We start from the raw sequence: 27,723 nt of genomic DNA on the forward strand, positions 1-27,723 counted from the left end.
TGAAGGGCTACCAGTTTGTGCTGTATGTATGTAACAATTAGCCATTAATGGTATTTATTTTTGGTCTTTATATTTACAAATCAGATTTCTATATTCAACATTTCTGTAAAAATAGGTCAGCATTCACATTTTCAAATGACCCCGCCTTATTCCTGGAAAATAGCAATTCTCCCATTTGTTGGAAGTTTTATTATAAGTGGTATCGTTTTATCGAGCTAACATTTTCTTTGCGATAACTGTCATTTTTGTTTTCCCGCCCATTCTCGACACGCCACCACGCGAGCCGTGTCCTCGTGAACGCGCCCCCTCCACCTGACGTAGTGTTCGCGCACGAGCACGCACTCAGTAGGTCCACAAGCTGCGGCGGGCTGGCTGAGCTTCGTGGAACGGTCCCTCTCCCCCGCACACTCAGTCTCTGCGGGGGCAGACAGTTTGTCTCCACCTCCCTTCGCAAGTCTCCTCGGCCACCAGCCGCGAGTCCAACGACGTCGGCGCGTTTTTTTCTTAAACGTCTCCCGACCGAACCGAACCGTCCTTACCCGGTAAGTGAGGCCTCGTTTCATCGGTGGTTGTCTTTGATGGTGCGGTTGTGGGAACCGAATGTAGACGGGTTACTACCAGGGTCTTGTGGTGTTCGCAAGCCGGTTCAAAGTGTGCCTTTTGGGGCCAAACGTGTGCGTCAGTCACCGCTGCCTGTGTGGACCAGCGGAGTCAACTCACTAAGGTCACCGTGAGGTGGTTCTGCAATGCAGTGGAGGTCCAGAATGACATCATTAATATAGTTTAATGTACTTTGCGGTTCCGAATCTGTTGCACCCATTTACATTTAATAAGACACAAAGTCATCTGGATTACTCCAATAATATAATAAAGTACCGGTAAGTTACTGTTAACTATTGGAGATTTGGCCCATTTGTTGTGGTTGTGTCCCTGGAGTTTTTTCAACAAAATGCAGATTCACAAGTTTGTTGAAACTTTTTTTGAGGGGTACAAATTTGTAGCTTTTTGTACTTTTATGTGTGGAGCATCACAAATTGTAAATGATGCGGTTGTTTTTTTTTTTTTTTGCTAATAATGAATGCATGGCACTTCAATAGCAGCTGTATTACTCTAACATGATACAAAAATATTGCATAGCAATGTCTGCAATTTTGTATCATGTAAATGATATGCCATAATTGTCAACATAAACACAAAGGCCAACTCACTGATATCAACCCCCTCCCAATTATAATTTTCAACAGTTTTTTATTTATTTATGTGGAACAACTTATTATTGTTAGTTATATTGACTAGTTGTAATTAACATGGCTGTACTTATTTTTTTGTTTTTACGAAAATTATCCCGACAAAATTATTTACTCGCAATAGTATGGACTGGAAAAAAAATATTCGCCCTATTTGGGCTCAGATATTAACTTCCTGGTTCATGTAATTAATTTGTTTAACAAAAAAAAAACATTATTTAATTTTGTATTTTTTCGCAATTAGCTAACTTGTGGTCTGAGAGCTCGACACGACCTTTTAAAAGCTTTTACAACTGCGTCAGTTTGCGAGGCAGCCTTTACTTGGCTTTTGTACACTATGTTGCCCGCTGAGATGAGTTAGAGGCCAATCCATTCAAGTGTGCCGAACAATACTCCAGTGGAAGAAGGGGGGGGGGAAAAAAACCTCCCCAGGTCGGGTCACTTGGGTGGGGGTGGGAAGGGTGGAGGTTGGGTGGTTGCTGTGGAGGCTGAGACTTGCATGGAAAACTTCTGACGTCATCTTACCGAGGAAGGTTTGAGGATGGTGGGGGCGGGACCTTGATTTATTTGTGTGAGACCGGGGCAGCCGCCTGAATGGTCGCTGCCAACGCAGGGTACGCTCGAGTGTTCTTTATCGCCTGGAAATTAGTTTTACCAATGTGATTCTGTTGGGATTAACGGTTTAAAATCAAACAGCCCACCTGTCCCCACGCTTTGCCGGCCAAAAGCTGGCGATGAGAATTTTTTTTGCCAAGTTGCTCAGGGGAAAGCTAAAAAAAAGTGGGTCGAACTTGAAGACTTCCGCCAAGGCTTAAGCGTGAATCAGTATCTTCGATCGATTTTAAAATGATTCTTTATAGTTTTCAGGCAGATATTTTTTAATTGACAAAATTTTGAGGCAATCTAAAAAAAAAAAAATCCTACCCAAATAACAGTTTGATTGTTTTTTTTTTTTAATTTAGCCTTGAAATCAGTCCCACCAATTTTTACAGGGAGGCTCTGGCCAAAAACTTGGGTCCCACCTAAAACCCAGCGACAATAAAATATTTAAAAGTCGCTGAGTGAAAGCTAAAAACAAACATTCCAAAATGGGTTAAACAAGAAGACCTCCCTCAAAGCCAAAAACAAATAACTCAACTTTGTGACCTTACATAAGACAGGCGTGCTTCTTTCCAAATCATGTCCAATCAACAGATTTAGCACAGAATCTCACTGTGACGCTACGTTTTTGTCGAGGTGATTTATCTTTCCTATGATCAAGTGAGTGTCTCGGTGCCCTGAGGGGGTTGGAGCGGCTGGCACACAAACATGTTTGCATTCCCTCCGCCCCCTTTGCTTGATCACGTCTCCATAACGACGCCAGCGCCTGCTCCACCTTTAAATAATGGCACCTGCGGAAGTGTCCGTTTAAAGCTGGGCTCAAACAAACTAGCCTGAGATCTCAGTGACACATTTGCCTTTTTAGTGTGGTTAGCTAGCGGATCAAATCGCTCAGGTAACACACGGGGAGTCGGCCGCGTCGCTGCAGGCCAGAAACATCAGCTGTAACTTGTCTGCAACAAAAGAACAAAACGGCACAAGAGTCGCTCTTTGGTTTTGATCCGCCGTCGTGATGATTTTTGTCCAGTTTCTTAACGGGAGATTTTGAGAGTGTGAATCATTTGCGGTCAGCGTTGGACAAGTTGCCTCAGAAATGTAATTTGTTATGTATTGCTAGTCACGAGTTTTGTTCGAGTCAGCCTTTGGACTTAAAAATAAATAAATAGATAAAAACAAGTCAAACCTATGAGAGAAGCTTGGAAGCAGGGGCGGAGCCAACGATGGCTGTAAAGACAAGAAATAACCATTTTCAGAACACAAATTTGTATTTTTTTTATTGGGTCGGCTTCCTTTCAATTACTTGTTGAATAAAAAAATTCATTCATTCATCTTCCGAACCGCTTGATCCTCACTAGGGTCGCGGGGGGTGCTGGAGCCTATCCCAGCTGTCTCCGGGCAGTAGGCGGGGGACACCCTGAATCGGTTGCCAGCCAATCGCAGGGCACACAGAGACCAACAACCATCCACGCTCACACTCACACCTAGGGACAATTTAGAGTGTTCAATCAGCCTGCCATGCATATCTTTAGAATGTGGGAGGAAACCGGAGCACCCGGAGAAAACCCACGCAGGCCCGGGGAGAACATGCAAACTCCACACAGGGAGGCCGAAGCTGGGATCGAACCCGGTACCTCTGCACTGTGAAGCCGACGTGCTAACCACTGGTCTACCGGGCCGCCTTAAAAAATTCAAAATATTGATTTTATTTTGTTTTTGTTTTTTTGTTGCTTTAATGGGGTGATAGAAGGAACCGCCTTCTTCTATTTTTAGTCACATTGATGAATTGTGGGCCAGCGGAGCATCCGATTAGACACCAAACTAAGGTGAATTCAATGGTGGGGATAAGGCGTTCAGAAAACGGACGGATGGGTGAAAACACGACTAACCGTCGTCTTCAAGATTGATTCAGTGCGCAATGAATGCAACACCAAGACCAGTTGAAATTGTCTGAAAGCTTAACCTCGGCTTGAACCCCTCACCCACGACCCTAACTCTTCTTTTAAACGTGAATCCTAGTTTGAAACCCTAACTTGAATAAATTACGCCCGTCTGCTTCTTAACTCTCACATACTGTAATCTCTTAATCCAGGATTCCTGCATTAATACTGCTCTTTGTTTTCCGTGGTTCTTATAAGTCTTACATAAGCGTCCGTGTGGCCAATCAAGTGTCCAGTCAGTATCTCGGCATCCATCGTCACATCCACCTTGGTGGTCAGCGGGATGAAAAACAAAACGTTCCGACAGCTCTCCGCTAACAAGTGTTCCCACGGCGACCGAGACGGGAGAGGATTGTGCCGTTACGTCCCATTGCAAGGCGCCCCTTTGCCCCCGCAGTGTCGCTGAAAGACCTCCAGCCGGCGGGGGGGTGGGGGGGGGCCCCCACTCAGGAAATTGGAAGTTAGTGACTGAGGGGAATTATGAAAGGCACATTGACCCTCCTATGTAACACAAAACAGGACTAAGTCGCCTTTGGTTTTGGGACTTTGTAGTTGTAGGGAAAAGAGCCAGTCGCCGTTGATTGTTCAAAATTGTATTTTGTTTATTTGTTTGTTTATTGAACATAAAAAATATACAGTAATAATTTGACAGAAAATAAGGTAGATAAAAAAGTAAAAAGAAAGAAATCAGTCTTCATTCAACACAGTAATTATGTTCAAGGGAGTAGGATGAAGTAAAAAAAACTTATCTAGTCCTACCCCGTTATGTGTATCTACTAAATCATTTTTATATCAATCAGAAAAGAAAAAGTAAGAAGAAGTCTCCATTAAGGCTCATACTTTACCCTTAACCGTGATATTTTCACAACTTTTGGTTTGTATCGGGATTATATACATCCTCACCCTGGCACTCTTGTGTCAATTTTCTCTTGTATTCATAATGGATATTTCAATACCTTTCTCTATTTATCAACTTAGTTCTGATTTATCATTATATTTAATGTTTAGAATTTATCATTTTAACTCTGATTGATGTAGGTTGTTTGTACTATTTTTTTGAATTTGTTTTTGAAATCAGCAAGCGATTTACTCATTTTTAGGTCCGTTTTGAGATTATTCCACATATTAACACCTTTGCTAGATACACTTCTTTGCTTGAAAATGAGCCGCAAAACTATGAATTCAGTGTGAATTTATATTTGACGATGACAAAGTTGTGTTAATTGTTGAAACTAGTGTTTGGTTGTTTTTTCCAACTAAGAAATGGCTGCCTCAAACCAAAATGGCCGACTTCCTGTTCATTTTGTGGAATGGGCCCCATGAGATTTTTTCATGCCTCCCTTTATAAAAGACGTCCGCCCAATTTTGTGTACGGTGGTGAAACTAGAATCAGTTACGGGGAGGTTCGGACTGGGGCCAAAGAGCCGTGCCGTCATCTGTCAATGTCACGTGACATAACATCGGGCGTGGCATTGAGCAGGTGGAGCCTCGCCACCAAACCTCACACGACCCGTGCATTGTTTTCATGCAAGAACTCTGGAAACTTCCCTGGGCTTCCTTGCCTTGTCGGCGGGGCGAGTGTCATGTTCCTGACAGCTAACTTTTCGCCGCTGTCAATCATGGATGCTACACGCCATTGATACAAATGCTAATGCTGGTATTGCTCCCTGTGAGGAGCTAGCTTTGTGCCCATGCTGAGAGACGAGCGTTGACAATCATTTCGCATTCAGCTACAGCGTTCCATTTGAAGGAAAACACAAGAGCATTACTTTTTGGACTTCATTAGCCACAAGCTAACGTTAGCCTCTGACTCAGCGAGGTCGGATTTTGTTCTGGTGAATTAGAAATGAGCTTGATCAATTAATCATAGCTAACGAGACATGATGTTGACGCTCGTGGTGACAATCATGTTTGACACGAACAACTTCATGTTTACCTTGCGGAGGGAAAAAAAATATATTGAAACGCTCCATTTGAGTCTGTCCGTCCACGGCGCATTGTTAGCATTGTTCGTTTACCTTGAAAATGGCAACAGATGTATCATATGACCAGACTGATGGGAGTGTCAGGTGTGTTGTGACACTCGAGTGCTTCCCAGCTCTTTTTTTCTTCACGCTGCCATGAACGCATCATCGTTTTTAACCAAGGATTGTCTTTCACATTCAGATTCAGAAAACTTTATTTTTCCCCGTGGGGCAATTTGACGTTGTTTTGATAGTTTGTATTCAAGCCTGAGGCCCTAATTTGAAACCCTAGGCCAGGCTGAATCCTTAAGCGTGACTTAAAGTCCAACTTTGAAACATTAGTCTAGGGTTCAAACTCTAATTTGAAACACTAACCCAGGCTAGCATTGATAGCCTTGACTGTAAAGGTCTATCCAACATGCTAACCCAATCTACAACAATCTAAAACCCCACTTTAAATTCCTAACCCTCACATAAAAGCCTACTTTTGAAACCTTAACCATGTCTTGAAACCCAATCTTGAATCCTCACTTCAAACCTCGGCTTAAAACCGTAACCCTGGTTTGAAACTCTAAATCAAAAAGCTGAACCCGAGCTTGGAGCTCTACTTTGGAAACCTTAACCCTGATTCGAAACCCCAATTTCAAACCTAACCCAGGTTTTCAACCTACTTAGAAACAGTAACCCTGGACTAAAATCCAACATAAAAACCCTACCCCTGTCTTGAAACACTAATTCAAAAGCCCATCTCCTGTTTGAAACTCTAACCCTGCCTCGACATGACTGACCATGAACCGTAATGTCAAATTAGTGTTACAGCGCCTCATACTGTACCGCATGCAAGCATGTGTAAGAACGCCAGACTTCAAAGCTCTTCAGAAACCGTAAAAAAAAGATCTGAATATGTCCCTGGTTTTGAACTCCTTTGAACGTCTTTGATCCGCGCGCCTCCTTCCTCAGATTCTTGCTGATTGTCGGAGACAACATGAACTTCCACCTCCTAATCCATTTTACTCCTTCCTTGTTTTTGTCACCCCAGCATACTGAAAATGGACTTTTATTCAGCTGATAAATTGCTTATTGGAACGTTATTCTGTCAAATTTTTTACGATACATAATTTCACTTCAATTAAAAATATATTCCTCAATTTTTACATTTTTTTTTAAACCCACGTTGTGCAGCGCATCCCGATGGCCACCGCCCTCCCCTTCCTGCTGGTGGTCCCCCTTTGACTGATGGAGCCAAACAGAACGAAAAGACGCGGTCCCGTCCCGCCGAGGGACTGAAAAGTCTTCATTGTGAAACTAGTTAGCATTAGCGCTCATATGCTAACAAGCGCTCCCAGCCATGCTGGCCAGTGAGCCCCAAAGCAGCGGACCGGCCGCCTCGGGCGCGTCCTCCCCGTCCGTCGCGCCGCCTCCGCCCCCTTTGCCGCCCCCTCCCCCGCCTCCTCCGTCCCTCACGGTGGCCCACCCCGGCAGAAAGAAGCGTCGGGTGCGCAGCTTCTTCTGGAAGCCCATCCCCGAGGAGAAAGTCCGTGAGAGACCCAACATCTGGACGCTGTCGGGGCGGCGGCAGCAGTACCAGATCGATGTGCGCTCCGTGGAGGAACTGTTCGGCCAGCAGGAGGAGGCGGGGACGGGCGGCCGGGGACCGCCGTCCGCTTCTGGGACGGCTGCCGGGGTCTCCCGATCCCGATCGTTCAAGGAGAGCAGCAAGGAAGAGGTGAGTTTTGACATCTTGATCGAACAATCACAGCTCTGTGCTTCATAATTGACTTGATGACTGAGAAATGGGGGCTAAAATCAAATAAAGCATTAATAATCCTCAAATTCAAGAATTTGTGAATCCACTAAGCCCCCTCCATCGTGGGTTCTTAGTTGCACTCTTTCTCTCTTATTATTATTCATTCATTCATTCATCTTCCGAGCCGCTTGATCCTCACTAGGGTCGCGGGGGGGGTGCTGGAGCCTATCCCAGCTGTCTCCGGGCAGTAGGCGGGGGACACCCTGAATCGGTTGCCAGCCAATCGCAGGGCACACAGAGACGAACAACCATCCGCGCTCACACTCACACCTAGGGACAATTCAGAGTGTTCAATCAGCCTGCCATGCATATTTTTGGAATGTGGGAGGAAACCGGAGTACCCGGAGAAAACCCACGCAGGCCCGGGGAGAACATGCAAACTCCACACAGGGAGGCCGGAGCTGGATTCGAACCCGGTACCTCTGCACTGTGAAGCCGACGTGCTAACCACTGGGCTACCGGGCCGCCCACTTATTATTATTTTGTCCAATAATAACTCGGTTTTTGATTTAGGATGTAATTCCACTTTTGGCCTCTAGATGAGGGCACACTTCTTGTGTTCTTGTGAAGCTCAAGGTGAGCTCTGCTGAAGAGATGAGAAAAGACATTATGGAATTTCTCATTCCTCTCCCATCCTCCGTTTTACGCCTCCATCCTTGGATATGATGTATATCGTCAGATGATAAGTTTGTATATTTGGAGGAAAAAAAAAAACAGGATTTCCCTACTGTAGATACATAGAGGGATCGGTTGGTGCTTGCTGCTTACTTACTTACTTGCTTCGGTTGGTAGCACTAACACGACAATATTTTGGTCTAATCCGTTGTCCTTGCTCACGCTCAATCTATTAAATGTTTTTAAAACGTGTATTATTTCAAAGTGTGTTTAGAGAACTTCAACAATGTGCTGCGGTTCTTATTACGATTCACGCATGGACCACCCAATGATAGGATGGCATTTCTGCGTGTGTGTGCAAGAGAAGCGGGGACGCTTCCAAAAGTGTCAACAAGCACCACGCTGCCGCTATTTGCACTACGACTTAATTTGCCTCGAGGGGCTGGTTAGGTAACGGTGCCAAGTTACTTGGAGTTTTTTTTTTCCTTTCGTAATGCAGACGCGTTGCATCATGACTCGCACTGTGAAAATACGTCCTGTAACCCGACCTGTCATTTGATCCTGCAGGTAAAAGGTTGGTGGTCAAAGATTGTAGGTTAGTTGTTAGTCATCGTTTAGAAAATGTACAACCTGCGCCGTTTGCAGGTGTATGTTAAAAAATCACCGACTGCCTAAACCAGGGACGCCCAACCGTTTTTGGACCCAATTTAAAAATTTTAAGCAGTCAATTTATCGGGATCACACGGGATCATACATTCAAATGCGCATACATGCACGCACGAACACACACACACGCGCTTCCTGCTTGGTCTTTGACATGTCGCCCTCTTATGTCTGCTTGCAGGTCAGCATCCTGGACTCCAAGAGGGGAATGAACATTGGCATTTTCCTCAAGCAGTTCAAAAAGTAAGTCCCTGCTCCTGTTGTTTTTCGAGTTTAAACAAGCGTAAAACTGTTTTAAAGCCCTCATACTTTTTTTTTCTTTTCCTTAGGCGGATTAGGGTCTGAATATGTGTTTGTTAATGAGCTTTGTCACATTTCTGTTGTTTGTCCTTGATTAGATTAGAAAATCAGATTACGTAAGAGTAAAATGTCTCACGCATAACATGGAGAAGCGACAGCAGCTCGGTGGAATGGAATGTTAATCCAGCGTGGATGCACGCATCATTGGCAGAGAAATTTGGAGCGCGTCATTTCGAGTGACACGTTTATCACTGTTTGCGTCACTCAAGATAAAAAAAAAAAAACGGTTCTTATCACTGTATTTTTTTCTCTTTTTTTGTAAAACAGATACAACGTAAATTTTGTAAGATTAGAACATTTTCTATGGTGCAGCAATGAGTGCCCGATACCCGGCCTCGGTACTCACCCATCGCGAGTTATTTGTATTCTGATGGATATTTATTGAAAATTGTAGTTGGACGGAACAAGGTTTGATAGCAGCGACACCAAGACGAAAAAAACACTAGAGAAGTTGAAATCCAAGTTGGACTCCTAGCAAGAAGCAAAAAAACGCCCAAAACAAAACGTATGACTACGACAGCAGTGAATTGCAATCAAGTTTTATATTATTTATATATAATATACACAGGGCGGCCCGGTAGTCCAGTGGTTAGCACGTCGGCTTCACAGTGCAGAGGTACCGGGTTCGATTCCAGCTCCGGCCTCCCTGTGTGGAGTTTGCATGTTCTCCCCGGGCCTGCGTGGGTTTTCTCCGGGTGCTCCGGTTTCCTCCCACATTCCAAAAACATGCGTGGCAGGCTGTTTGAACACTCTAAATTGTCCGTAGTTGTGAGTGTGAGTGCGAATGGTTGTTTGTTTCTGTGTGCCCTGCGATTGGCTGGCAACCGATTCAGGGTGTCCCCCGCCTACTGCCCGAAGACGGTTGGGATAGGCTCCAGCACCCCCCGCGACCCACGTGAGGATCAAGCGGCTCGGAAGATGAATGAATGAATAATATACACATATTGTCCATTTTTTCATAAGCTTACAGCATTTTTTTTTTTGGGTCAAAAGAAATAGGACTTTGTTGTCAAGATAATATGCACCTTAATGAACCAAAGTGAATCCCTCAATGATGTCTGCAGAGCTTCCTGTGTGTTGTTAAACGTTCTTTACAACCCGGCCTACTGTAAACAAAACGCCTTTTGTGAACTTATTCCATACGGCACACCTGTGCACCACCTTCCTCCCTTTTAGGTCCAACCGCTGCATTGTGGAGGACATAAGGCGAGGACACGGCGGGACGTACGGAGCCCAGCCCCTCAAAGACCTGCTCAAGCTGCTGCCCGACGCGGACGAGGTCCTTGTCGGAGCATGTCGTCGCGTCAGGCTGACGGCAACAAAACAAACAAAAAAACTTCCCCTTTCCACTTCCGTAGATGAAGAAGCTGCAGGCGTTCCGAGGCAATCCGGACAAGCTGACGCTGGTGGACTCTTTTATGTTCATGCTCATTCAGGTGCCGAGGTGAGTCGGTTTTTTTTTTAATTTTTAATCAGGGTGGACTACTGCAATTTGTTCAAGCTTTTCTCTCAGGAGTCATAAAAGTTCTTATTGTCTCCCACCAATAAACTGGAGTTGAATCACATTCAGATTTCATCAGTGTATCACAGTGTATCACTATCACGATGAATCGATATTCATTGATCGCAGTGTATCAACCAGTGTTGTGTCCAAGGACCGGCAACCCGAGGCCAAGGCCAAGGCCAAGGACTTGGAAAATTTTCCGGGGCAAGGCCAAGGCCAAGGCCAAGGACTGCCGACATGATTGACTCCAGCTGTAATGCAAATTACTTGGTTCAAACATTCTAGTGCGACCGCACAAACGTGACGAAAATAACTAAATAAAAGACACCACTGTTACAGAAAGACTACACGCTATTTAAATTGCCGATCGCGAACGCAACAAACCGTGATTGAAACTAACTGTGATGCCGCTCTTTATACGTTGCGCTAATAGTTCCCTGTCAGTGGCAGACCCGCCCCTCTTAAAGCGCCAGAGTTAATCCATCAGTATGGGTTTCCTTCTTGATTTTTTTGTGGTCCTTATACAAGGGATCCGAGGCTGTAATCCTTCATTGAGTCTGAGGACCGGCAATCCGAGGCCAAGGCCAAGGACCAAGGACCGCCCTTCGGTCCTGGAGCCGGTCCTCGAGGCCAAGGACCGGCTCGAGGAACACATCTCTGGGATCAACAAAGCAAGATATCGTTATCACAACATATCAGCTGTCGAACTCTATCAATATCAATCGTTACCGCAGTGTATCATGAAAGCTGTGATTTTATTGTCGGGAGGTATCACGATACAGTTTCCCGAGTTATTCTCCAAACGTCAACCCGTGATTGTGATATCGGCATGACGACGGCATTTGAACCAAATGAAGTGTACAAAAGACCATTTTTTGTTTCGTGTCAGGTTGGAGGTGCGCATCGAGGCCATGGTGCTCGGTGAAGAGTTTGCTCCTTCCTGCGTGCTCATGAGTCACGACATTGATGTGGTACGAGTTGCCATTAGAGGTAACCATGATGCACACGGCAGTGTCTGCGTGTGTTTGTGTGTGTGTGTGCGTGGGCATGCGTGTGTGTGTGTGTATGTATGTTGTGTCTGCTTTCAAGGATGCTTCAACCTGATATTTGATGACCCTGCTGTATTTTGATCAGTGCACCATTTCTGCATTTTTCATGAACGAATGAATGATGAGATGTAGCAGCAGAATACTTGGTAAAAACAATACTTGGAGATGAAACATTGCGAAAACGAAACATAATTCAACTTTGTGAGAGCTCAACGGGAATCAAACCCTGTTCTCTTGCGTGGGAAGCGAGAATTCGATCACTGAACAACCAATGTTCAATCGACATTTCATCGATCTTTTTTCCAGTAGTCCCAAGACATCAACCAAGGCAAAGATGAGCAGGAAGAACACACTGGGCGAAGTGAGTTGATGATATATAATAATCAGACACCATGAGACTCTGGTGTGTCCATCTTGTTAACAAAGAGTTGCATTGGCCGGGAATCGAACCCAGGCCTCTCGCATGGCAAGCAAGAATTCTACCACTGAACAACCAATGCTTGATTGACACCCTCTAAATAACTCTTACAGTTGTCCAAAGACATCAACAAACGAACTTGTGTAATGAATGACTTGGGGTGAACTCATCACTGAGACAAAACTTGATGAACAAGAGTTGCATTGGCCGGGAATCAAACCCGGGCCTCTCGCATGGCAAGCGAGAATTCTACCACTGAACAACCAATGCTTGATAGAAACTTTATCTATAGATCATTTTTTCAGTACCTGTAGTCCCAAGACATCAACTGATTACAGAAACACGAGCAGGAAGAATACAATCAGACACCATGAGACTCTGGTGTGTCCATCTTGGAAAACAAGAGCTGCATTGGCCGGGAATCGAACCCGGACCTCTCGCATGGAAAGCGAGAATTCTACCACTGAACAACCAATGCTTGGCAGACACTTTATCGATCATTTTTCCAGTACCGGTAGCCCCAAGACATCAACCCAGTTAAGAAACACGAGCAGGAAGAATACAATCAGACACCATGAGACTCTGGTGTGTCCATCTTGGAAAACAAGAGTTGCATTGGCCGGGAATCGAACCCGGGCCTCTCGCATGGCAAGCGAGAATTCTACCACTGAACAACCAATGCTTGATAGAAATTTTAACGATCATTTTTTCAGTACCTGTAGTTCCAAGACATCAACTGATTACAGAAACACGAGCAGGAAGAATACAATCAGACACCATGAGACTCTGGTGTGTCCATCTTGGAAAACAAGAGTTGCATTGGCCGGGAATTGAACCCGGGCCTCTCGCATGGCAAGCGAGAATTCTACCACTGAACAACCAATGCTTGATAGAAACTTTATCTATAGATCATTTTTTCAGTACCTGTAGTCCCAAGACATCAACTGATTACAGAAACACGAGCAGGAAGAATACAATCAGACACCATGAGACTCTGGTGTGTCCATCTTGGAAAACAAGAGCTGCATTGGCCGGGAATCGAACCCGGACCTCTCGCATGGAAAGCGAGAATTCTACCACTGAACAACCAATGCTTGGCAGACACTTTATCGATCATTTTTCCAGTACCGGTAGCCCCAAGACATCAACCCAGTTAAGAAACACGAGCAGGAAGAATACAATCAGACACCATGAGACTCTGGTGTGTCCATCTTGGAAAACAAGAGTTGCATTGGCCGGGAATTGAACCCGGGCCTCTCACATGGCAAGCGAGAATTCTACCACTGAACAACCAATGCTTGGTAGAAACCTTATCTATCGATCATTTTTCCAATACCGGTAGCCCCAAGACATCAAATCAGTCAAGAAACACGAGCAGGAAGAATACAATCAGACACCATGAGACTCTGGTGTGTCCATCTTGGAAAACAAGAGTTGCATTGGCCGGGAATTGAACCCGGGCCTCTCGCATGGCAAGCGAGAATTCTACCACTGAACAACCAATGCTTGACAAACATGTTATTGATCATTTTTCCAGTACCGGTAGCCCCAAGACATCAACTCAGTCAAGAAACACGAGCAGGAAGAATACAATCAGACACCATGAGACTCTGGTGTGTCCATCTTGGAAAACAAGAGTTGCATTGACCAGGAATCGAACCCGGGCCTCTCGCATGGCAAGCGAGAATTCTACCACTGAACAACCAATGCTTGACAGACACTATATCGATCATTTTTCCAGTACCGGTAGCCCAAAGACATCAACCCATTTAAGAAAAACGAGCAGGAAGAATACAATCAGACACCATGAGACTCTGGTGTGTCCATCTTGGAAAACAAGAGTTGCATTGGCCGGGAATCGAACCCGGGCATCTCGCTTGGGAAGCGAGAATTCTACCACTGAACAACCAATGCTTGATTTCAACTTTATCTAGCGATCATTTTTTCAGTAGCTGTAGTCCCAAGACATCAACTGATTACAGAAACACGAGCAGGAAGAATACAATCAGACACCATGAGACTCTGGTGTGTCCATCTTGGAAAACAAGAGCTGCATTGGCCGGGAATCGAACCCGGACCTCTCGCATGGAAAGCGAGAATTCTACCACTGAACAACCAATGCTTGATTTCAACTTTATCTAGCGATCATTTTTTCAGTAGCTGTAGTCCCAAGACGTCAACTGATTACAGAAACACAAGCAGGAAGAATACAATCAGACACCATGAGACTCTGGTGTGTCCATCTTGGAAAACAAGAGTTGCATTGGCCGGGAATCGAACCCGGGCCTCTCGCTTGGGAAGCGAGAATTCTACCACTGAACAACCAATGCTTGATTTCAACTTTATCTAGCGATCATTTTTTCAGTAGCTGTAGTCCCAAGACGTCAACTGATTACAGAAACACGAGCAGGAAGAATACAATCAGACACCATGAGACTCTGGTGTGTCCATCTTGGAAAACAAGAGTTGCATTGGCCGGGAATCGAACCCGGGCCTCTCGCATGGGAAGCGAGAATTCTACCACTGAACAACCAATGCTTGATAGACACTTTATTGATCATTTTCCAGTACCTGTAGTCCCAAGACATCAACTACAGAAACACAAGCAGGAAGAATACAATCAGACACCATGAGACTCTGGTGTGTCCATCTTGGAAAACAAGAGTTGCATTGGCCGGGAATTGAACCCGGGCCTCTCGCATGGCAAGCAAGAATTCTGCCACTGAACAACCAATGCTTGACAAGCATGTTATCGATCATATTTCCAGTACCGGTAGCCCCAAGACATCGACTCAGTTAAGAAACACGAGCAGGAAGAATACAATCAGACACCATGAGACTCTGGTGTGTCCATCTTGGAAAACAAGAGTTGCATTGGCCGGGAATTGAACCCGGGCCTCTCACATGGCAAGCGAGAATTCTACCACTGAACAACCAATGCTTGATTGACAATCTCTAAATAACTCTTTCAGTTGTCATAGGACATCATCCAACGTATTAGGGGAATGATAGACATGGGGTGAACTCATCAACGAGACAAAACTGAATGAAACTCTGATTAAGGATGAGCCCATCTTGTTAACGAAGAGCTGCATTGGCCGGGAATCGAACCCGGGCCTCTCGCATGGCAAGCGAGAATTCTACCACTGAACAACCAATGCTTGATAGAAACTTTATCTATCGATCATTTTTTCAGTACCTGTAGTCCCAAGACATCAACTGATTACAGAAACACGAGCAGGAAGAATACAATCAGACACCATGAGACTCTGGTGTGTCCATCTTGGAAAACAAGAGGTGCATTGGCCGGGAATCGAACCCGGGCCTCTCGCATGGCAAGCAAGAATTCTACCACTGAACAACCAATGCTTGATAGAAATTTTAACGATCATTTTTTCAGTACCTGTAGTTCCAAGACATCAACTGATTACAGAAACACGAGCAGGAAGAATACAATCAGACACCATGAGACTCTGGTGTGTCCATCTTGGAAAACAAGAGTTGCATTGGCCGGGAATCGAACCCAGGCCTCTCGCTTGGGAAGCGAGAATTCTACCACTGAACAACCAATGCTTGATAGAAACTTTATCTAGCGATCATTTTTTCAGTACCTGTAGTCCCAAGACGTCAACTGATTACAGAAACACAAGCAGGAAGAATACAATCAGACACCATGAGACTCTGGTGTGTCCATCTTGGAAAACAAGAGCTGCATTGGCCGGGAATCGAACCCGGACCTCTCGCATGGAAAGCGAGAATTGTACCACTGAACAACCAATGCTTGGCAGACACTTTATCGATCATTTTTCCAGTACCGGTAGCCCCAAGACATCAACTCAGTCAAGAAACACGAGCAGGAAGAATACAATCAGACACCATGAGACTCTGGTGTGTCCATCTTGGAAAACAAGAGTTGCATTGACCAGGAATCGAACCCGGGCCTCTCGCATGGCAAGCAAGAATTCTACCACTGAACAACCAATGCTTGACAGACACTATATCGATCATTTTTCCAGTACCGGTAGCCCAAAGACATCAACCCATTTAAGAAAAACGAGCAGGAAGAATACAATCAGACACCATGAGACTCTGGTGTGTCCATCTTGGAAAACAAGAGTTGCATTGGCCGGGAATCGAACCCGGGCCTCTCGCTTGGGAAGCGAGAATTCTACCACTGAACAACCAATGCTTGATTTCAACTTTATCTAGCGATCATTTTTTCAGTAGCTGTAGTCCCAAGACGTCAACTGATTACAGAAACACGAGCAGGAAGAATACAATCAGACACCATGAGACTCTGGTGTGTCCATCTTGGAAAACAAGAGTTGCATTGGCCGGGAATTGAACCCGGACCTCTCACATGGCAAGCGAGAATTCTACCACTGAACAACCAATGCTTGATTGACAATCTCTAAATAACTCTTTCAGTTGTCATAGGACATCATCCAACGTAACAGGGCGATGATAGACATGGGGTGAACTCATCACCGAGACAAAACTGAATGAAACGCTGATTCCGGATGAGCCCATCTTGTTAACGAAGAGCTGCATTGGCCGGGAATCGAACCCGGGCCTCTCGCATGGCAAGCGAGAATTCTACCACTGAACAACCAATGCTTGATAGAAACTTTATCTATCGATCATTTTTTCAGTACCTGTAGTCCCAAGACATCAACTGATTACAGAAACACGAGCAGGAAGAATACAATCAGACACCATGAGACTCTGGTGTGTCCATCTTGGAAAACAAGAGTTGCATTGGCCGGGAATCGAAACCGGGCCTCTCGCTTGGGAAGCAAGAATTCTACCACTGAACAACCAATGCTTGATAGAAACTTTATCTATCGATCATTTTTTCAGTACCTGTAGTCCCAAGACATCAACTGATTACAGAAACACGAGCAGGAAGAATACAATCAGACACCATGAGACTCTGGTGTGTCCATCTTGGAAAACAAGAGTTGCATTGGCCGGGAATCGAACCCGGGCCTCTCGCTTGGGAAGCGAGAATTCTACCACTGAACAACCAATGCTTGATTTCAACTTTATCTAGCGATCATTTTTTCAGTAGCTGTAGTCCCAAGACGTCAACTGATTACAGAAACACGAGCAGGAAGAATACAATCAGACACCATGAGACTCTGGTGTGTCCATCTTGGAAAACAAGAGTTGCATTGGCCGGGAATCGAACCCGGGCCTCTCGCTTGGGAAGCGAGAATTCTACCACTGAACAACCAATGCTTGATTTCAACTTTATCTAGCGATCATTTTTTCAGTAGCTGTAGTCCCAAGACGTCAACTGATTACAGAAACACGAGCAGGAAGAATACAATCAGACACCATGAGACTCTGGTGTGTCCATCTTGGAAAACAAGAGTTGCATTGGCCAGGAATTGAACCCAGGCCTCTCACATGGCAAGCGAGAATTCTACCACTGAACAACCAATGCTTGATTGACAATCTCTAAATAACTCTTTCAGTTGTCATAGGACATCATCCAACGTATTAGGGGAATGATAGACATGGGGTGAACTCATCAACGAGACAAAACTGAATGAAACTCTGATTAAGGATGAGCCCATCTTGTTAACGAAGAGCTGCATTGGCCGGGAATCGAACCCGGGCCTCTCGCATGGCAAGCGAGAATTCTACCACTGAACAACCAATGCTTGATAGAAACTTTATCTATCGATCATTTTTTCAGTACCTGTAGTCCCAAGACATCAACTGATTACAGAAACACGAGCAGGAAGAATACAATCAGACACCATGAGACTCTGGTGTGTCCATCTTGGAAAACAAGAGGTGCATTGGCCGGGAATCGAACCCGGGCCTCTCGCATGGCAAGCAAGAATTCTACCACTGAACAACCAATGCTTGATAGAAATTTTAACGATCATTTTTTCAGTACCTGTAGTTCCAAGACATCAACTGATTACAGAAACACGAGCAGGAAGAATACAATCAGACACCATGAGACTCTGGTGTGTCCATCTTGGAAAACAAGAGTTGCATTGGCCGGGAATTGAACCCGGGCCTCTCACATGGCAAGCGAGAATTCTACCACTGAACAACCAATGCTTGATTGACAATCTCTAAATAACTCTTTCAGTTGTCATAGGACATCATCCAACGTATTAGGGGAATGATAGACATGGGGTGAACTCATCAACGAGACAAAACTGAATGAAACTCTGATTAAGGATGAGCCCATCTTGTTAACGAAGAGCTGCATTGGCCGGGAATCGAACCCGGGCCTCTCGCATGGCAAGCGAGAATTCTACCACTGAACAACCAATGCTTGATAGAAACTTTATCTATCGATCATTTTTTCAGTACCTGTAGTCCCAAGACATCAACTGATTACAGAAACACGAGCAGGAAGAATACAATCAGACACCATGAGACTCTGGTGTGTCCATCTTGGAAAACAAGAGGTGCATTGGCCGGGAATCGAACCCGGGCCTCTCGCATGGCAAGCAAGAATTCTACCACTGAACAACCAATGCTTGATAGAAATTTTAACGATCATTTTTTCAGTACCTGTAGTTCCAAGACATCAACTGATTACAGAAACACGAGCAGGAAGAATACAATCAGACACCATGAGACTCTGGTGTGTCCATCTTGGAAAACAAGAGTTGCATTGGCCGGGAATCGAACCCAGGCCTCTCGCTTGGGAAGCGAGAATTCTACCACTGAACAACCAATGCTTGATAGAAACTTTATCTAGCGATCATTTTTTCAGTACCTGTAGTCCCAAGACGTCAACTGATTACAGAAACACAAGCAGGAAGAATACAATCAGACACCATGAGACTCTGGTGTGTCCATCTTGGAAAACAAGAGCTGCATTGGCCGGGAATCGAACCCGGACCTCTCGCATGGAAAGCGAGAATTGTACCACTGAACAACCAACGCTTGGCAGACACTTTATCGATCATTTTTCCAGTACCGGTAGCCCCAAGACATCAACTCAGTTAAGAAACACGAGCAGGAAGAATACAATCAGACACCATGAGACTCTGGTGTGTCCATCTTGGAAAACAAGAGTTGCATTGACCAGGAATCGAACCCGGGCCTCTCGCATGGCAAGCGAGAATTATACCACTGAACAACCAATGCTTGACAGACACTATATCGATCATTTTTCCAGTACCGGTAGCCCAAAGACATCAACCCATTTAAGAAAAACGAGCAGGAAGAATACAATCAGACACCATGAGACTCTGGTGTGTCCATCTTGGAAAACAAGTGTTGCATTGGCCGGGAATCGAACCCGGGCCTCTCGCTTGGGAAGCGAGAATTCTACCACTGAACAACCAATGCTTGACAGACACTAAATCGATCATTTTTCCAGTACCGGTAGTTCCAAGACATCAACTCAGTTAAGAAACACGAGCAGGAAGAATACAATCAGACACTGTGAGACTCTGGTGTGTCCATCTTGGAAAACAAGAGTTGCATTGGCCGGGAATCGAACCCGGGCCACTCGCTTGGGAAGCGAGTATTCTACCACTGAACAACCAATGCTTGATAGAAACTTTATCTATCGATCATTTTTTCAGTACCTGTAGTCCCAAGACGTCAACGGATTACAGAAACACGAGCAGGAAGAATACAATCAGACACCATGAGACTCTGGTGTGTCCATCTTGGAAAACAAGAGCTGCATTGGCCGGGAATCGAACCCGGGCCTCTCGCATGGCAAGCGAGAATTCTACCACTGAACAACCAATGCTTGACAGACACTAAATCGATCATTTTTCCAGTACCTGTAGTCCCAAGACATCAACTAAAGAAAAACGAACAGGAAGAATACAATCAGACACCATGAGACGCTGGTGTGTCCATCTTGGAAAACAAGAGTTGCATTGGCCGGGAATCGAACCCGGGCCTCTCGCATGGAAAGCGAGAATTCTACCACTGAACAACCAATGCTTGACAGTCACTATATCGATCATTTTTCCAGTACCGGTAGCCCCAAGACATCAACTCAATTAAGAAACACGAGCAGGAAGAATACAATAAGACTCCTTGAGACTCTGGTGTGTCCATCTTGGAAAACAAGAGTTGCATTGGCCGGGAATCGAACCCGGGCCTCTCGCATGGCAAGCGAGAATTCTACCACTGAACAACCAATGCTTGATTGACAATCTCTAAATAACTCTTTCAGTTGTCATAGGACATCATCCAACGTAATAGGGGGATGATAGACATGGGGTGAACTCATCACCGAGACAAAACTGAATGAAACGCTTATTCCGGATGAGCCCATCTTGTTAACGAAGAGGTGCATTACCGGGAATCGAACCCGGGCCTCTCGCATGGGAAGCGAGAATTCTACCACTGAACAACCAATGCTTCATAGACACTGCATCGATTATTTTTCCAGTACCGGTAGCTCCAAGACATCAAGTGAGTTAAGAAACACGAGCAGGAAGAATACAATCAGACACCATGACTCTGGTGTGTCCATCTTGCAAAACAACAGTTGCATTGGCCGGGAATCGAACCCAGCCCTCTCCCGCGGCCAGCAAAAAGTCATCCGTTGAACACGCAATGCTTGTGCAAATTTGCTTTTCAGTCATCCAAAGACATTAATCAAGGCAAGGAGAATTTTGCAGTAAATGGTCTCTCAGAGATGATGGATTTGATCTTGGCCGCAAGAATTTTACAAATGAACAACCAATGCGCAACGAGTTGCGGCTTTCAACCTCTATGTACACTTCTTGTACATTGAGCGAGTGTCCTGACATCCTGATTTGATTCCGCAGAGTTAATGGGCTGCGAGGAACTCCACGCCATTTTGCATCTGGTGCTGCAGGCAGGAAATATTTTGAACGCGGTACGTGAAAGCCACGCAACGCAGTGTGATGCGCTAAAAACGATTCAATGTTGTCCTGTTGGTTTATGTTTGCTCAGGGCGGCTACGCGGGCAACGCCGTGGGCTTCAAATTATCGTCGCTGCTCTCATTGGCCGACACCAAAGCCAACAAGCCGGGGATGAACCTGCTGCACTTTGTCGCAATGGTAGCCAAAAATTTTTGTGCAAACAAAAATAGATTCGATTGAATATGTTGATTTGCTTGTAGGATTTTTAATTGTGGTCATTTCCCTTTAAACTTCATGTTTGGTGTTTTGTGCTTCATAATCTTTTCATTTTTATTCATCACTTTTACTGTTTTACAAAGAAATATTTATGTTAGAAATATTTATGTTTTTAATGAATTCTTACCTTCTGTAATAATTTAAGCCTTTTTACTTTCAGATTTTTTAAATGAATATTTTAGAGATCAACGACTTATTCAGTTTTTTTACATTTAAATCCATTTCAAAATTAGATTTGACAAATGCCGTCTGCAGTATCAGGCTGGAGCACCAGCCAACATGCCCCATGCTCAAAACTTCGCGTTAACAAACATGCTTCTTCTCTTAGGAGGCCCAGAAAAAAGACGAGGTGCTCTTAAAATTTCCGGAAAAACTGATCCACATCCAGAGTGCAGCAAGGTAACGTTAAAAAAAGAAGACGCAAAAGTTATGACTCCTTTAAGTGTAAAACTCATTATGTTTAAATGGTGAACGTGTAAAACATATCACCGGTATATTAAAAATGTAAAACATTTTGTGTTGAAATTGCACCAGAATTACCGGTAAGTAAATACGTAAAAATCATTCAATTAACACATAATGCATAAGTAAAAACGTCAGTCATTTTTGACATATATATTACGTGTCGTACAATATCCGATATGTGTATGTAATGTCGAGTGAACGGTAAAACCGTGTGTTTAATGATTTTTTTTTGCCCGACCTCCTTGCATAGGATCTCCGTTGAGAACATGGAGCTGGAGTTCTCATCTTTGTACGTCCGCATCCGAACCCTCGACGAAAAGGTGCAGGGAGACCCTGAGTTACTGCAGCAGCTGGAGCCTTTCCTGCAGGTCTCTCAGTCGATCAATCAATCACCAAGAAATGTGGTACCATGCAGAAATGAAGAGGAAGAATCTGTCATTGGATTCGTGCCACCTGATTGATGTTCCAAATGTTTTCAGAGTTCCGGGAAGACGCTTGCAGATCTGAAGCGTCGTCGCCTGGAGCTTCGCCAAGAAGGCAACGCGCTGGTGGACTTCTTCTGTGAGGACAAGGACGCTTTCAAGCTGGATGAAGGATTCCGCATCTTCAATGACTTCTGCGTCAAGTTCAAGAAAGCTGTCAAGGTCTGGCTTTGAACATCCACGATTCATTTCAGAAATTCAGTTTCCATTTTTGAGGTGGTGGTTTTTCCCCGCAGGACAACGCTGAGCGTGAGCTGAAGGAGGTGGCGAGGCAGCGTCGCCTGAGGGAGCTGGAAGAAAAACGATTGGCGTGGTCGGTCGAAGATGGCGGCGGTGGTGGCGCGTTCGCTCGCAGCAGCAGCGAGAACGACGTGGAGACCCTTACCAATGAAAGCCTCCTGGACTTCTTTCAGGGGAGGTCCAAGAGCCCTCACAGCCCGTCAGGACGCTCAATCAGTGCCCGCCGCCACCGCTACACCCTGACATCCAGCGCAGACCGGGAACTCCGCAGCTACCTGGAGCTGTTCGGGGATAAGTTCAACAGCCTGCCACGGTCAGGCCGTGCCCTCCAGCGCAAAACCGCCCCTTGGATGGACAACCGAGACCTGACATCTCCTCACGCTGACACTGAGCCCATCAGCCCTCTTGCTCGGTTTTCCTCAGCTGGGCTGAAAGCCGATGAGGACCGATACAACAACAACAGTAGCTGCACAACTGCGCCTCAATCATTTGACGGCCATATGAATGTAAACGTAGAGAAACATACTTTGGTTCCTGGTCTTCAAGTGTTTCACCTCCAGAGTCCAAAATTTGTCAACCAGGGCGACGTCCAGGTGATGGATCTGGAACAAGACAGGCGACCCCCTTCCGGGACTTTGGATACGGTTCCAGGAGTAGCAATCAATTCTTTGATACAAGAGGACGAGACTAGTTCAATTTCCTCGACAACCTGTGACACCCCACTGCCCTCAGACACCCCGTTGTCCAATAGGAAGCCTGCATTTTACATACCAGACTCTACCGAAGCGGACTGCTCAGTCACCCTGGACATTTCCGAAGCAGACAGCTCATCCTTTTCGAAAGAGGGACCTCACACTGGAACGCTTGACAAGGACAGGGAGAGCCCTCTCCCGCCAGGAGAGTCGCCAGTACGCAGAATGATGGATGCCGCCTCTTCGACACCGCCAGAGTGGGGAACGGAAAGCTTCAGCACCGCCATAGTGAAAGAGAATTTGAGAAGCAGCAGGAAACCAGTACGCACCACAAGCAAGGCGGGATGCGAAACCGGCAGCGTGGACAGTGATGATCCCAACGGGGGCACCAACAGTGGCAGCGGTGAAGTCGCTCCCAGCGGCGGCATTGGTGAAGTGCGGAAACTAAACTCCAGGGAGAGCCAGAGCATGCGGAAAGTAGTACCTATTAGCCGGCTAAATAGGACAGATAACAAAAAGAAAGCTGGGACAATCCTAGATCGGCCCCTCCGCGAACAAAGCACCCCACCAAAAGGACAACGCGAGACAAACCCCAGACCTCAGCGACACTCCAGTCTACCTCCCGACGACTCCAAAGCCCAGAGAGGAGGCAGTGGCCCCCCAGCTAGCGCATCAAGATGCCCATTTGATTCCAGTAACGTGAAGAAGACTTCTTCTGTCAATAAACCAAGCGCCAAACCCTTGAGGAACCTCCCCAAACTGGCACCCGAGGAGAAAATGTGCCGCTCGACCATGAGGGCCCTGGCACAGACGCAAGTCTCGAGCAGCTCGCTGTCGGAAAGCGGCAGCTCGCAGGCGCCGGGCACCAAGAGCTCCCCCGATGTCCCGAGCTTCGCCCGGAACACGGTGGCGTCGTCTTCCCGGACCAAGAAGGAACCGCTTGCGCTGTCCGGCCTGTCCACGCTGTCTCACGTTCCCACCAGCCTCAGTCGACATGCGTCCGTCAAGCAGACTAGATTAGCGTCTTCGGTTCCTGGTGGAGAGGAGCGGATGACCGTGCGGCGGGTGCAGAGCGTCAAGGCGAGCAGTCGCAGCACCTACCGCAGCCGGACGCCGCCTGCCCAGCCTCGGGACGTGGGGACACCCAGCGCGAGTGGTAATCCCAGCTGGAAGTGAACCGCAATCAACCGATGATGTTTTCTCTAGAGAATGGGACACTGACTACATCGACATTTTCACCGCAGGAACTCATTCATTCATCCATCTTCCTTACCACTTGATCCTCACAAGGGTTGCGGGGGGTGCTGGAACCTATCCCAGCCGTCTCCGGGCAATAGGCGGGGGACACCCTGAATTGGTTGCCAGCCAATCGCAGGGCACACAGAGCTCACACTCACACCTAGGGACAATTTAGAGTGTTCAATCAGCCTGCCACGCATGTTTTTGGAATGTGGGAGGAAACCGGAGCACCCGGGGAAAACCCACGCAGGCCCAGGGAAAACATGCAAACTCCACACAGGGAGGCCGGAGCTGGAATTGAACCCGGTACCTCTGCACTGTGAAGCCGACGCGCTAACCACTGGACTACCGGGCCACCCCCGCAGGAACTCACCGAGGTTAAATAAAGGATCGGCCATTTTCAGACTCAGATCCCCAAAATGACCAATAAGTCATTTGAATATCTTTGGTGTTAAAAAATATATATTATTATTATTTGGGGGGGGGGGTGTCAGTCGGCCAGTGTTCTCGATTAATTTGATCATTTCAGATTAATCATTGCACCTCTCATTGTAACATACTCTAAAATCCCGTTGGTACAATGCGAGTATGAAATCTGAGACCACGCTCCTCTCCATAGTGGAGTTAGCCCATTCTAGTTCTCAATTTTTTTCATTTATTGGGCTACAATAGTGATGACTTCTATCAGAAAAAAATAATTCTGATGAGTTCCTGTGGCAGAGACACACCTGTATTGTTGTACGTGTAAGTCTCCAATTTTGTTTTTAAATGTTTAGCAGAACACAGCTAACACGCCGCATGACGTGGTCATTACGTGAACAACTGCTTTCACGTTACAGTGTAGCTCAGCTAGAATACGTCGACAAAACCGTAACCCGTTACGAAACGTCCGCTACGAGTTGTGCCCGTTGGTCGTGTTTTGAGAACGCCTCCGTACCGTCATGGGGAAGCATGGCATGCTATGACGCTAATGCTAACCAAGCATTTAAGACTCAATGATGTGATGGGGGAGTTTGTTATTAATGTTATTATTTTGTATTATTTGCGCGAGATGGGCGATTTGACTGTGAATGTATCACCTGCTCATTTAATAGTAACAACTGTTACTGTGTGTAGCTTTAACTCAGCTGGTCAAAACATTAGGTACACCAATTTCTGAAAGGCGCAGCAAAGTGGCCAATGTCGATGATGTTCATATTATTCCGAACAAATGTGCATGCGTCCATAATGAACGCTATGTTATAAAGTTTAGATTTTGGATAAATGAATATTGGGGCCTCATCGGGTTTGGGTTTTTTTCCCCAGAGGAAAAAAAATGTACTGTTACGAGAATGAAGTTGTAAATTTAGAGAGTGAATGTCAATCACTAGTCTGACCCAATTTATTCTTGTCTTTTACCAAAGATATCATTTTAATTCTGTAATGCAAATAATCACACTTTTATTCAAAGTAGAAAATTCTTTTTTTTTTTTTTTTACAAAATTAAGACTAAATACCCTATGTTCAGAAATGACTACTAATCTTATAAAACTACCAGTTTTTGGAACAAATTGTTTCTTTTGTTATTCATGGTAAATCTGTTGTAAAAAATAAATCTAAATTTGCCGACCTTATTCTTCAAACCTTTTCAATTCAAATTACATTTATGCTTTTTTTTCTCTTGTGAAATTTAGATTTTTTGTTGTTAATTGTTGTACCTTTATCAGCCTAATTTATTCTTGATATTGACATTATTCTCATTGAAAAGAAAGAAAAATAACGTCATTGCGCGACTACATTCTTGTAAAATTCAACATTTAATTGACCACTTTTGGAAAAAAAATGGACCATCATCTTTTACTGGTAAATTTAAGACTTTTTGTAGTCAATTTATTCCGCTAATTTATTCTTGAACGTGACAATGTTATTATCATAAAATGATATTTTTTTCCTGGGATTATTGTGGCCCAACATCACATTTCTTTTACACCTTCATTCTTATAATATCGCAACTTTTGTTCTTGTGAAATTTTGACTTGATTCAACTTTTTTAAACCAAGCGTTGTACAGTTTTTATTGTTAAATTATTAACTATTGTAAATTATGACTTTCTCATTTAATTTGACTTTACTGTTACAAAATCCCACATTTTTCTTCAAAGAAATTCTGAAAATTCACACAAATTTACAAATTCAATTTGTTTTTGTATTTTGACCTAATTCCTGTAAAATTACAGCTTTTTTTTTTTAACTCGGAATGTTACAACGTTAGCTTGATAATATTTTGACTACTCATGTAAAACCACAACCTTTTTCTGCCAACATGACAACTTTATTCTCGTTTAGTGCTGCCTTATATTTTTGACTGTAATGTTTGAACTTTTCTCATCAAATGTTGCCTCTTTTCATGTTTTTAATGCTTCTCGATTTGGGCCTAGCACGGTTTGGTCTTGTTGCCATTTCCGCTGTTATCATTTTGTCAAGCTTGTCTTATTATTGACGTAGGCCTCGTGAAGTGCATTGTGCCATTGTCTCCATGGCAACCACACACACACACACACACACACGCACAAACAAATAGAACAACCTGTTGCCTTAAAGCCTTGTGTAGCTCCATACTTGCATATCAAAATTGATCCATCCATCTAGCTGCTCTCTGGAAATACTATAAAGACATCATATTTTTCTGACTATTAAAGCTTTATACACACTCTTGTGTGCGTGCGTGTGTATCTGCGTGAGTATGCTAATGTTTTGACTGTCATGCAAATCAAGCCGGTGGCACACAATAGAGGCACTGGCACGTTGTCATGACAGCTGGTTTGGTGGTGGTCACTTAGGGACAACCGCCGGCACTATCTTCATGATATCCAAGATAAACGTTTTAACCCCGTGGTAATACTTGGACTATTTTTACACACCTAAGATTAAGACTTTTTCCTCGGAAAAATAAAATCGCCCTCACAATAAATTTTTATTCTTGGGAATATGTGCATTTTATTCCCCCTCATAAAATTCTGATTTTCTTTTGTTGGAATATTATGACTGTCCTCAGTAAATAACAGTAGGACTTAAAATAGTTGTTCTTGTATAAATTAACACATTGTATCAGTGCAGAATGTTTAAAACATCAAAACATTTGGGCTTTATTCTTGTCAGATTATGATTTCCTTCCTCTGTAATATTGATTGAAACTTTGAATTTTATCCCCTCCAAATTAGCAAAATTTTACCTAAATATTTCAGTTTAATTTAAAGAAAATACAACCATTCTACACAACAGTTTTATTGACGTATTATCAATTTTTAAAAACTACTCCCATTTTACACAACAGTTTTATTGACGTATTATC

At 44.7% G+C, this 27,723-nt stretch overlaps 1 protein-coding gene and 41 non-coding genes across 42 annotated transcripts; 1 reads left to right on the plus strand and 41 right to left on the minus strand.

Moving 5' to 3' along the window:
• The first annotated feature begins 205 nt into the window (after positions 1 to 205).
• Positions 206 to 27,081, plus strand: fhdc1 (FH2 domain containing 1). Its single transcript, XM_052085111.1, has 12 exons — positions 206 to 542; positions 6,931 to 7,474; positions 9,015 to 9,076; positions 10,370 to 10,472; positions 10,552 to 10,637; positions 11,587 to 11,687; positions 20,942 to 21,012; positions 21,090 to 21,197; positions 21,604 to 21,674; positions 21,991 to 22,108; positions 22,220 to 22,384; positions 22,459 to 27,081. The coding sequence occupies exons 2-12, from the start codon at positions 7,097 to 7,099 to the stop codon at positions 24,328 to 24,330; spliced, it is 3,135 nt and encodes a 1,044-aa protein (XP_051941071.1). The 5' UTR covers positions 206 to 542; positions 6,931 to 7,096; the 3' UTR covers positions 24,331 to 27,081.
• trnag-gcc (transfer RNA glycine (anticodon GCC)) lies at positions 12,176 to 12,246 on the minus strand. Its single transcript has one exon. It is a non-coding gene; the product is annotated as a tRNA-Gly (tRNA).
• Positions 12,364 to 12,434, minus strand: trnag-gcc (transfer RNA glycine (anticodon GCC)). Its single transcript has one exon. It is a non-coding gene; the product is annotated as a tRNA-Gly (tRNA).
• trnag-ucc (transfer RNA glycine (anticodon UCC)) lies at positions 12,572 to 12,642 on the minus strand. The gene has a single exon. It is a non-coding gene; the product is annotated as a tRNA-Gly (tRNA).
• trnag-gcc (transfer RNA glycine (anticodon GCC)) lies at positions 12,776 to 12,846 on the minus strand. Its single transcript has one exon. It is a non-coding gene; the product is annotated as a tRNA-Gly (tRNA).
• Positions 12,980 to 13,050, minus strand: trnag-gcc (transfer RNA glycine (anticodon GCC)). Its single transcript has one exon. It is a non-coding gene; the product is annotated as a tRNA-Gly (tRNA).
• Positions 13,188 to 13,258, minus strand: trnag-ucc (transfer RNA glycine (anticodon UCC)). The gene has a single exon. It is a non-coding gene; the product is annotated as a tRNA-Gly (tRNA).
• trnag-gcc (transfer RNA glycine (anticodon GCC)) lies at positions 13,392 to 13,462 on the minus strand. The gene has a single exon. It is a non-coding gene; the product is annotated as a tRNA-Gly (tRNA).
• trnag-gcc (transfer RNA glycine (anticodon GCC)) lies at positions 13,600 to 13,670 on the minus strand. The gene has a single exon. It is a non-coding gene; the product is annotated as a tRNA-Gly (tRNA).
• Positions 13,804 to 13,874, minus strand: trnag-gcc (transfer RNA glycine (anticodon GCC)). Its single transcript has one exon. It is a non-coding gene; the product is annotated as a tRNA-Gly (tRNA).
• Positions 14,008 to 14,078, minus strand: trnag-ccc (transfer RNA glycine (anticodon CCC)). The gene has a single exon. It is a non-coding gene; the product is annotated as a tRNA-Gly (tRNA).
• On the minus strand, positions 14,216 to 14,286 carry trnag-ucc (transfer RNA glycine (anticodon UCC)). The gene has a single exon. It is a non-coding gene; the product is annotated as a tRNA-Gly (tRNA).
• trnag-ccc (transfer RNA glycine (anticodon CCC)) lies at positions 14,424 to 14,494 on the minus strand. Its single transcript has one exon. It is a non-coding gene; the product is annotated as a tRNA-Gly (tRNA).
• Positions 14,632 to 14,702, minus strand: trnag-ccc (transfer RNA glycine (anticodon CCC)). The gene has a single exon. It is a non-coding gene; the product is annotated as a tRNA-Gly (tRNA).
• trnag-gcc (transfer RNA glycine (anticodon GCC)) lies at positions 14,831 to 14,901 on the minus strand. The gene has a single exon. It is a non-coding gene; the product is annotated as a tRNA-Gly (tRNA).
• Positions 15,035 to 15,105, minus strand: trnag-gcc (transfer RNA glycine (anticodon GCC)). The gene has a single exon. It is a non-coding gene; the product is annotated as a tRNA-Gly (tRNA).
• On the minus strand, positions 15,255 to 15,325 carry trnag-gcc (transfer RNA glycine (anticodon GCC)). The gene has a single exon. It is a non-coding gene; the product is annotated as a tRNA-Gly (tRNA).
• On the minus strand, positions 15,463 to 15,533 carry trnag-gcc (transfer RNA glycine (anticodon GCC)). Its single transcript has one exon. It is a non-coding gene; the product is annotated as a tRNA-Gly (tRNA).
• trnag-ccc (transfer RNA glycine (anticodon CCC)) lies at positions 15,667 to 15,737 on the minus strand. Its single transcript has one exon. It is a non-coding gene; the product is annotated as a tRNA-Gly (tRNA).
• On the minus strand, positions 15,875 to 15,945 carry trnag-ucc (transfer RNA glycine (anticodon UCC)). The gene has a single exon. It is a non-coding gene; the product is annotated as a tRNA-Gly (tRNA).
• Positions 16,079 to 16,149, minus strand: trnag-gcc (transfer RNA glycine (anticodon GCC)). Its single transcript has one exon. It is a non-coding gene; the product is annotated as a tRNA-Gly (tRNA).
• On the minus strand, positions 16,283 to 16,353 carry trnag-ccc (transfer RNA glycine (anticodon CCC)). Its single transcript has one exon. It is a non-coding gene; the product is annotated as a tRNA-Gly (tRNA).
• Positions 16,491 to 16,561, minus strand: trnag-gcc (transfer RNA glycine (anticodon GCC)). Its single transcript has one exon. It is a non-coding gene; the product is annotated as a tRNA-Gly (tRNA).
• On the minus strand, positions 16,711 to 16,781 carry trnag-gcc (transfer RNA glycine (anticodon GCC)). Its single transcript has one exon. It is a non-coding gene; the product is annotated as a tRNA-Gly (tRNA).
• Positions 16,919 to 16,989, minus strand: trnag-ccc (transfer RNA glycine (anticodon CCC)). Its single transcript has one exon. It is a non-coding gene; the product is annotated as a tRNA-Gly (tRNA).
• Positions 17,127 to 17,197, minus strand: trnag-ccc (transfer RNA glycine (anticodon CCC)). The gene has a single exon. It is a non-coding gene; the product is annotated as a tRNA-Gly (tRNA).
• On the minus strand, positions 17,335 to 17,405 carry trnag-ccc (transfer RNA glycine (anticodon CCC)). Its single transcript has one exon. It is a non-coding gene; the product is annotated as a tRNA-Gly (tRNA).
• Positions 17,543 to 17,613, minus strand: trnag-gcc (transfer RNA glycine (anticodon GCC)). Its single transcript has one exon. It is a non-coding gene; the product is annotated as a tRNA-Gly (tRNA).
• trnag-gcc (transfer RNA glycine (anticodon GCC)) lies at positions 17,763 to 17,833 on the minus strand. Its single transcript has one exon. It is a non-coding gene; the product is annotated as a tRNA-Gly (tRNA).
• trnag-gcc (transfer RNA glycine (anticodon GCC)) lies at positions 17,971 to 18,041 on the minus strand. Its single transcript has one exon. It is a non-coding gene; the product is annotated as a tRNA-Gly (tRNA).
• trnag-gcc (transfer RNA glycine (anticodon GCC)) lies at positions 18,175 to 18,245 on the minus strand. Its single transcript has one exon. It is a non-coding gene; the product is annotated as a tRNA-Gly (tRNA).
• Positions 18,395 to 18,465, minus strand: trnag-gcc (transfer RNA glycine (anticodon GCC)). The gene has a single exon. It is a non-coding gene; the product is annotated as a tRNA-Gly (tRNA).
• trnag-gcc (transfer RNA glycine (anticodon GCC)) lies at positions 18,603 to 18,673 on the minus strand. The gene has a single exon. It is a non-coding gene; the product is annotated as a tRNA-Gly (tRNA).
• Positions 18,807 to 18,877, minus strand: trnag-ccc (transfer RNA glycine (anticodon CCC)). The gene has a single exon. It is a non-coding gene; the product is annotated as a tRNA-Gly (tRNA).
• Positions 19,015 to 19,085, minus strand: trnag-ucc (transfer RNA glycine (anticodon UCC)). The gene has a single exon. It is a non-coding gene; the product is annotated as a tRNA-Gly (tRNA).
• Positions 19,219 to 19,289, minus strand: trnag-gcc (transfer RNA glycine (anticodon GCC)). Its single transcript has one exon. It is a non-coding gene; the product is annotated as a tRNA-Gly (tRNA).
• Positions 19,423 to 19,493, minus strand: trnag-ccc (transfer RNA glycine (anticodon CCC)). The gene has a single exon. It is a non-coding gene; the product is annotated as a tRNA-Gly (tRNA).
• Positions 19,627 to 19,697, minus strand: trnag-ccc (transfer RNA glycine (anticodon CCC)). The gene has a single exon. It is a non-coding gene; the product is annotated as a tRNA-Gly (tRNA).
• On the minus strand, positions 19,835 to 19,905 carry trnag-gcc (transfer RNA glycine (anticodon GCC)). Its single transcript has one exon. It is a non-coding gene; the product is annotated as a tRNA-Gly (tRNA).
• On the minus strand, positions 20,035 to 20,105 carry trnag-ucc (transfer RNA glycine (anticodon UCC)). The gene has a single exon. It is a non-coding gene; the product is annotated as a tRNA-Gly (tRNA).
• Positions 20,239 to 20,309, minus strand: trnag-gcc (transfer RNA glycine (anticodon GCC)). The gene has a single exon. It is a non-coding gene; the product is annotated as a tRNA-Gly (tRNA).
• Positions 20,459 to 20,528, minus strand: trnag-ccc (transfer RNA glycine (anticodon CCC)). Its single transcript has one exon. It is a non-coding gene; the product is annotated as a tRNA-Gly (tRNA).
• Positions 27,082 to 27,723: the final 642 nt, after the last annotated feature.

Source organism: Hippocampus zosterae, chromosome 13, assembly GCF_025434085.1.
Source record: "Hippocampus zosterae strain Florida chromosome 13, ASM2543408v3, whole genome shotgun sequence".
NCBI lineage: Eukaryota > Metazoa > Chordata > Actinopteri > Syngnathiformes > Syngnathidae > Hippocampus > Hippocampus zosterae.

What these genes read in the sequence shown, in the direction of transcription:
- fhdc1 (XM_052085111.1), top strand. Translation starts at nt 7,097, where the DNA reads ATGCTGGCCAGTGAGCCCCAAAGCAGCGGACCGGCCGCCTCGGGCGCG. An exon ending in TGCTGCCCGACGCGGACGAG is followed by an intron (nt 10,473 to 10,551) that starts GTCCTTGTCGGA and finishes CCACTTCCGTAG; the next exon opens with ATGAAGAAGCTGCAGGCGTT. An exon ending in AGTTCAAGAAAGCTGTCAAG is followed by an intron (nt 22,385 to 22,458) that starts GTCTGGCTTTGA and finishes TTTTCCCCGCAG; the next exon opens with GACAACGCTGAGCGTGAGCT.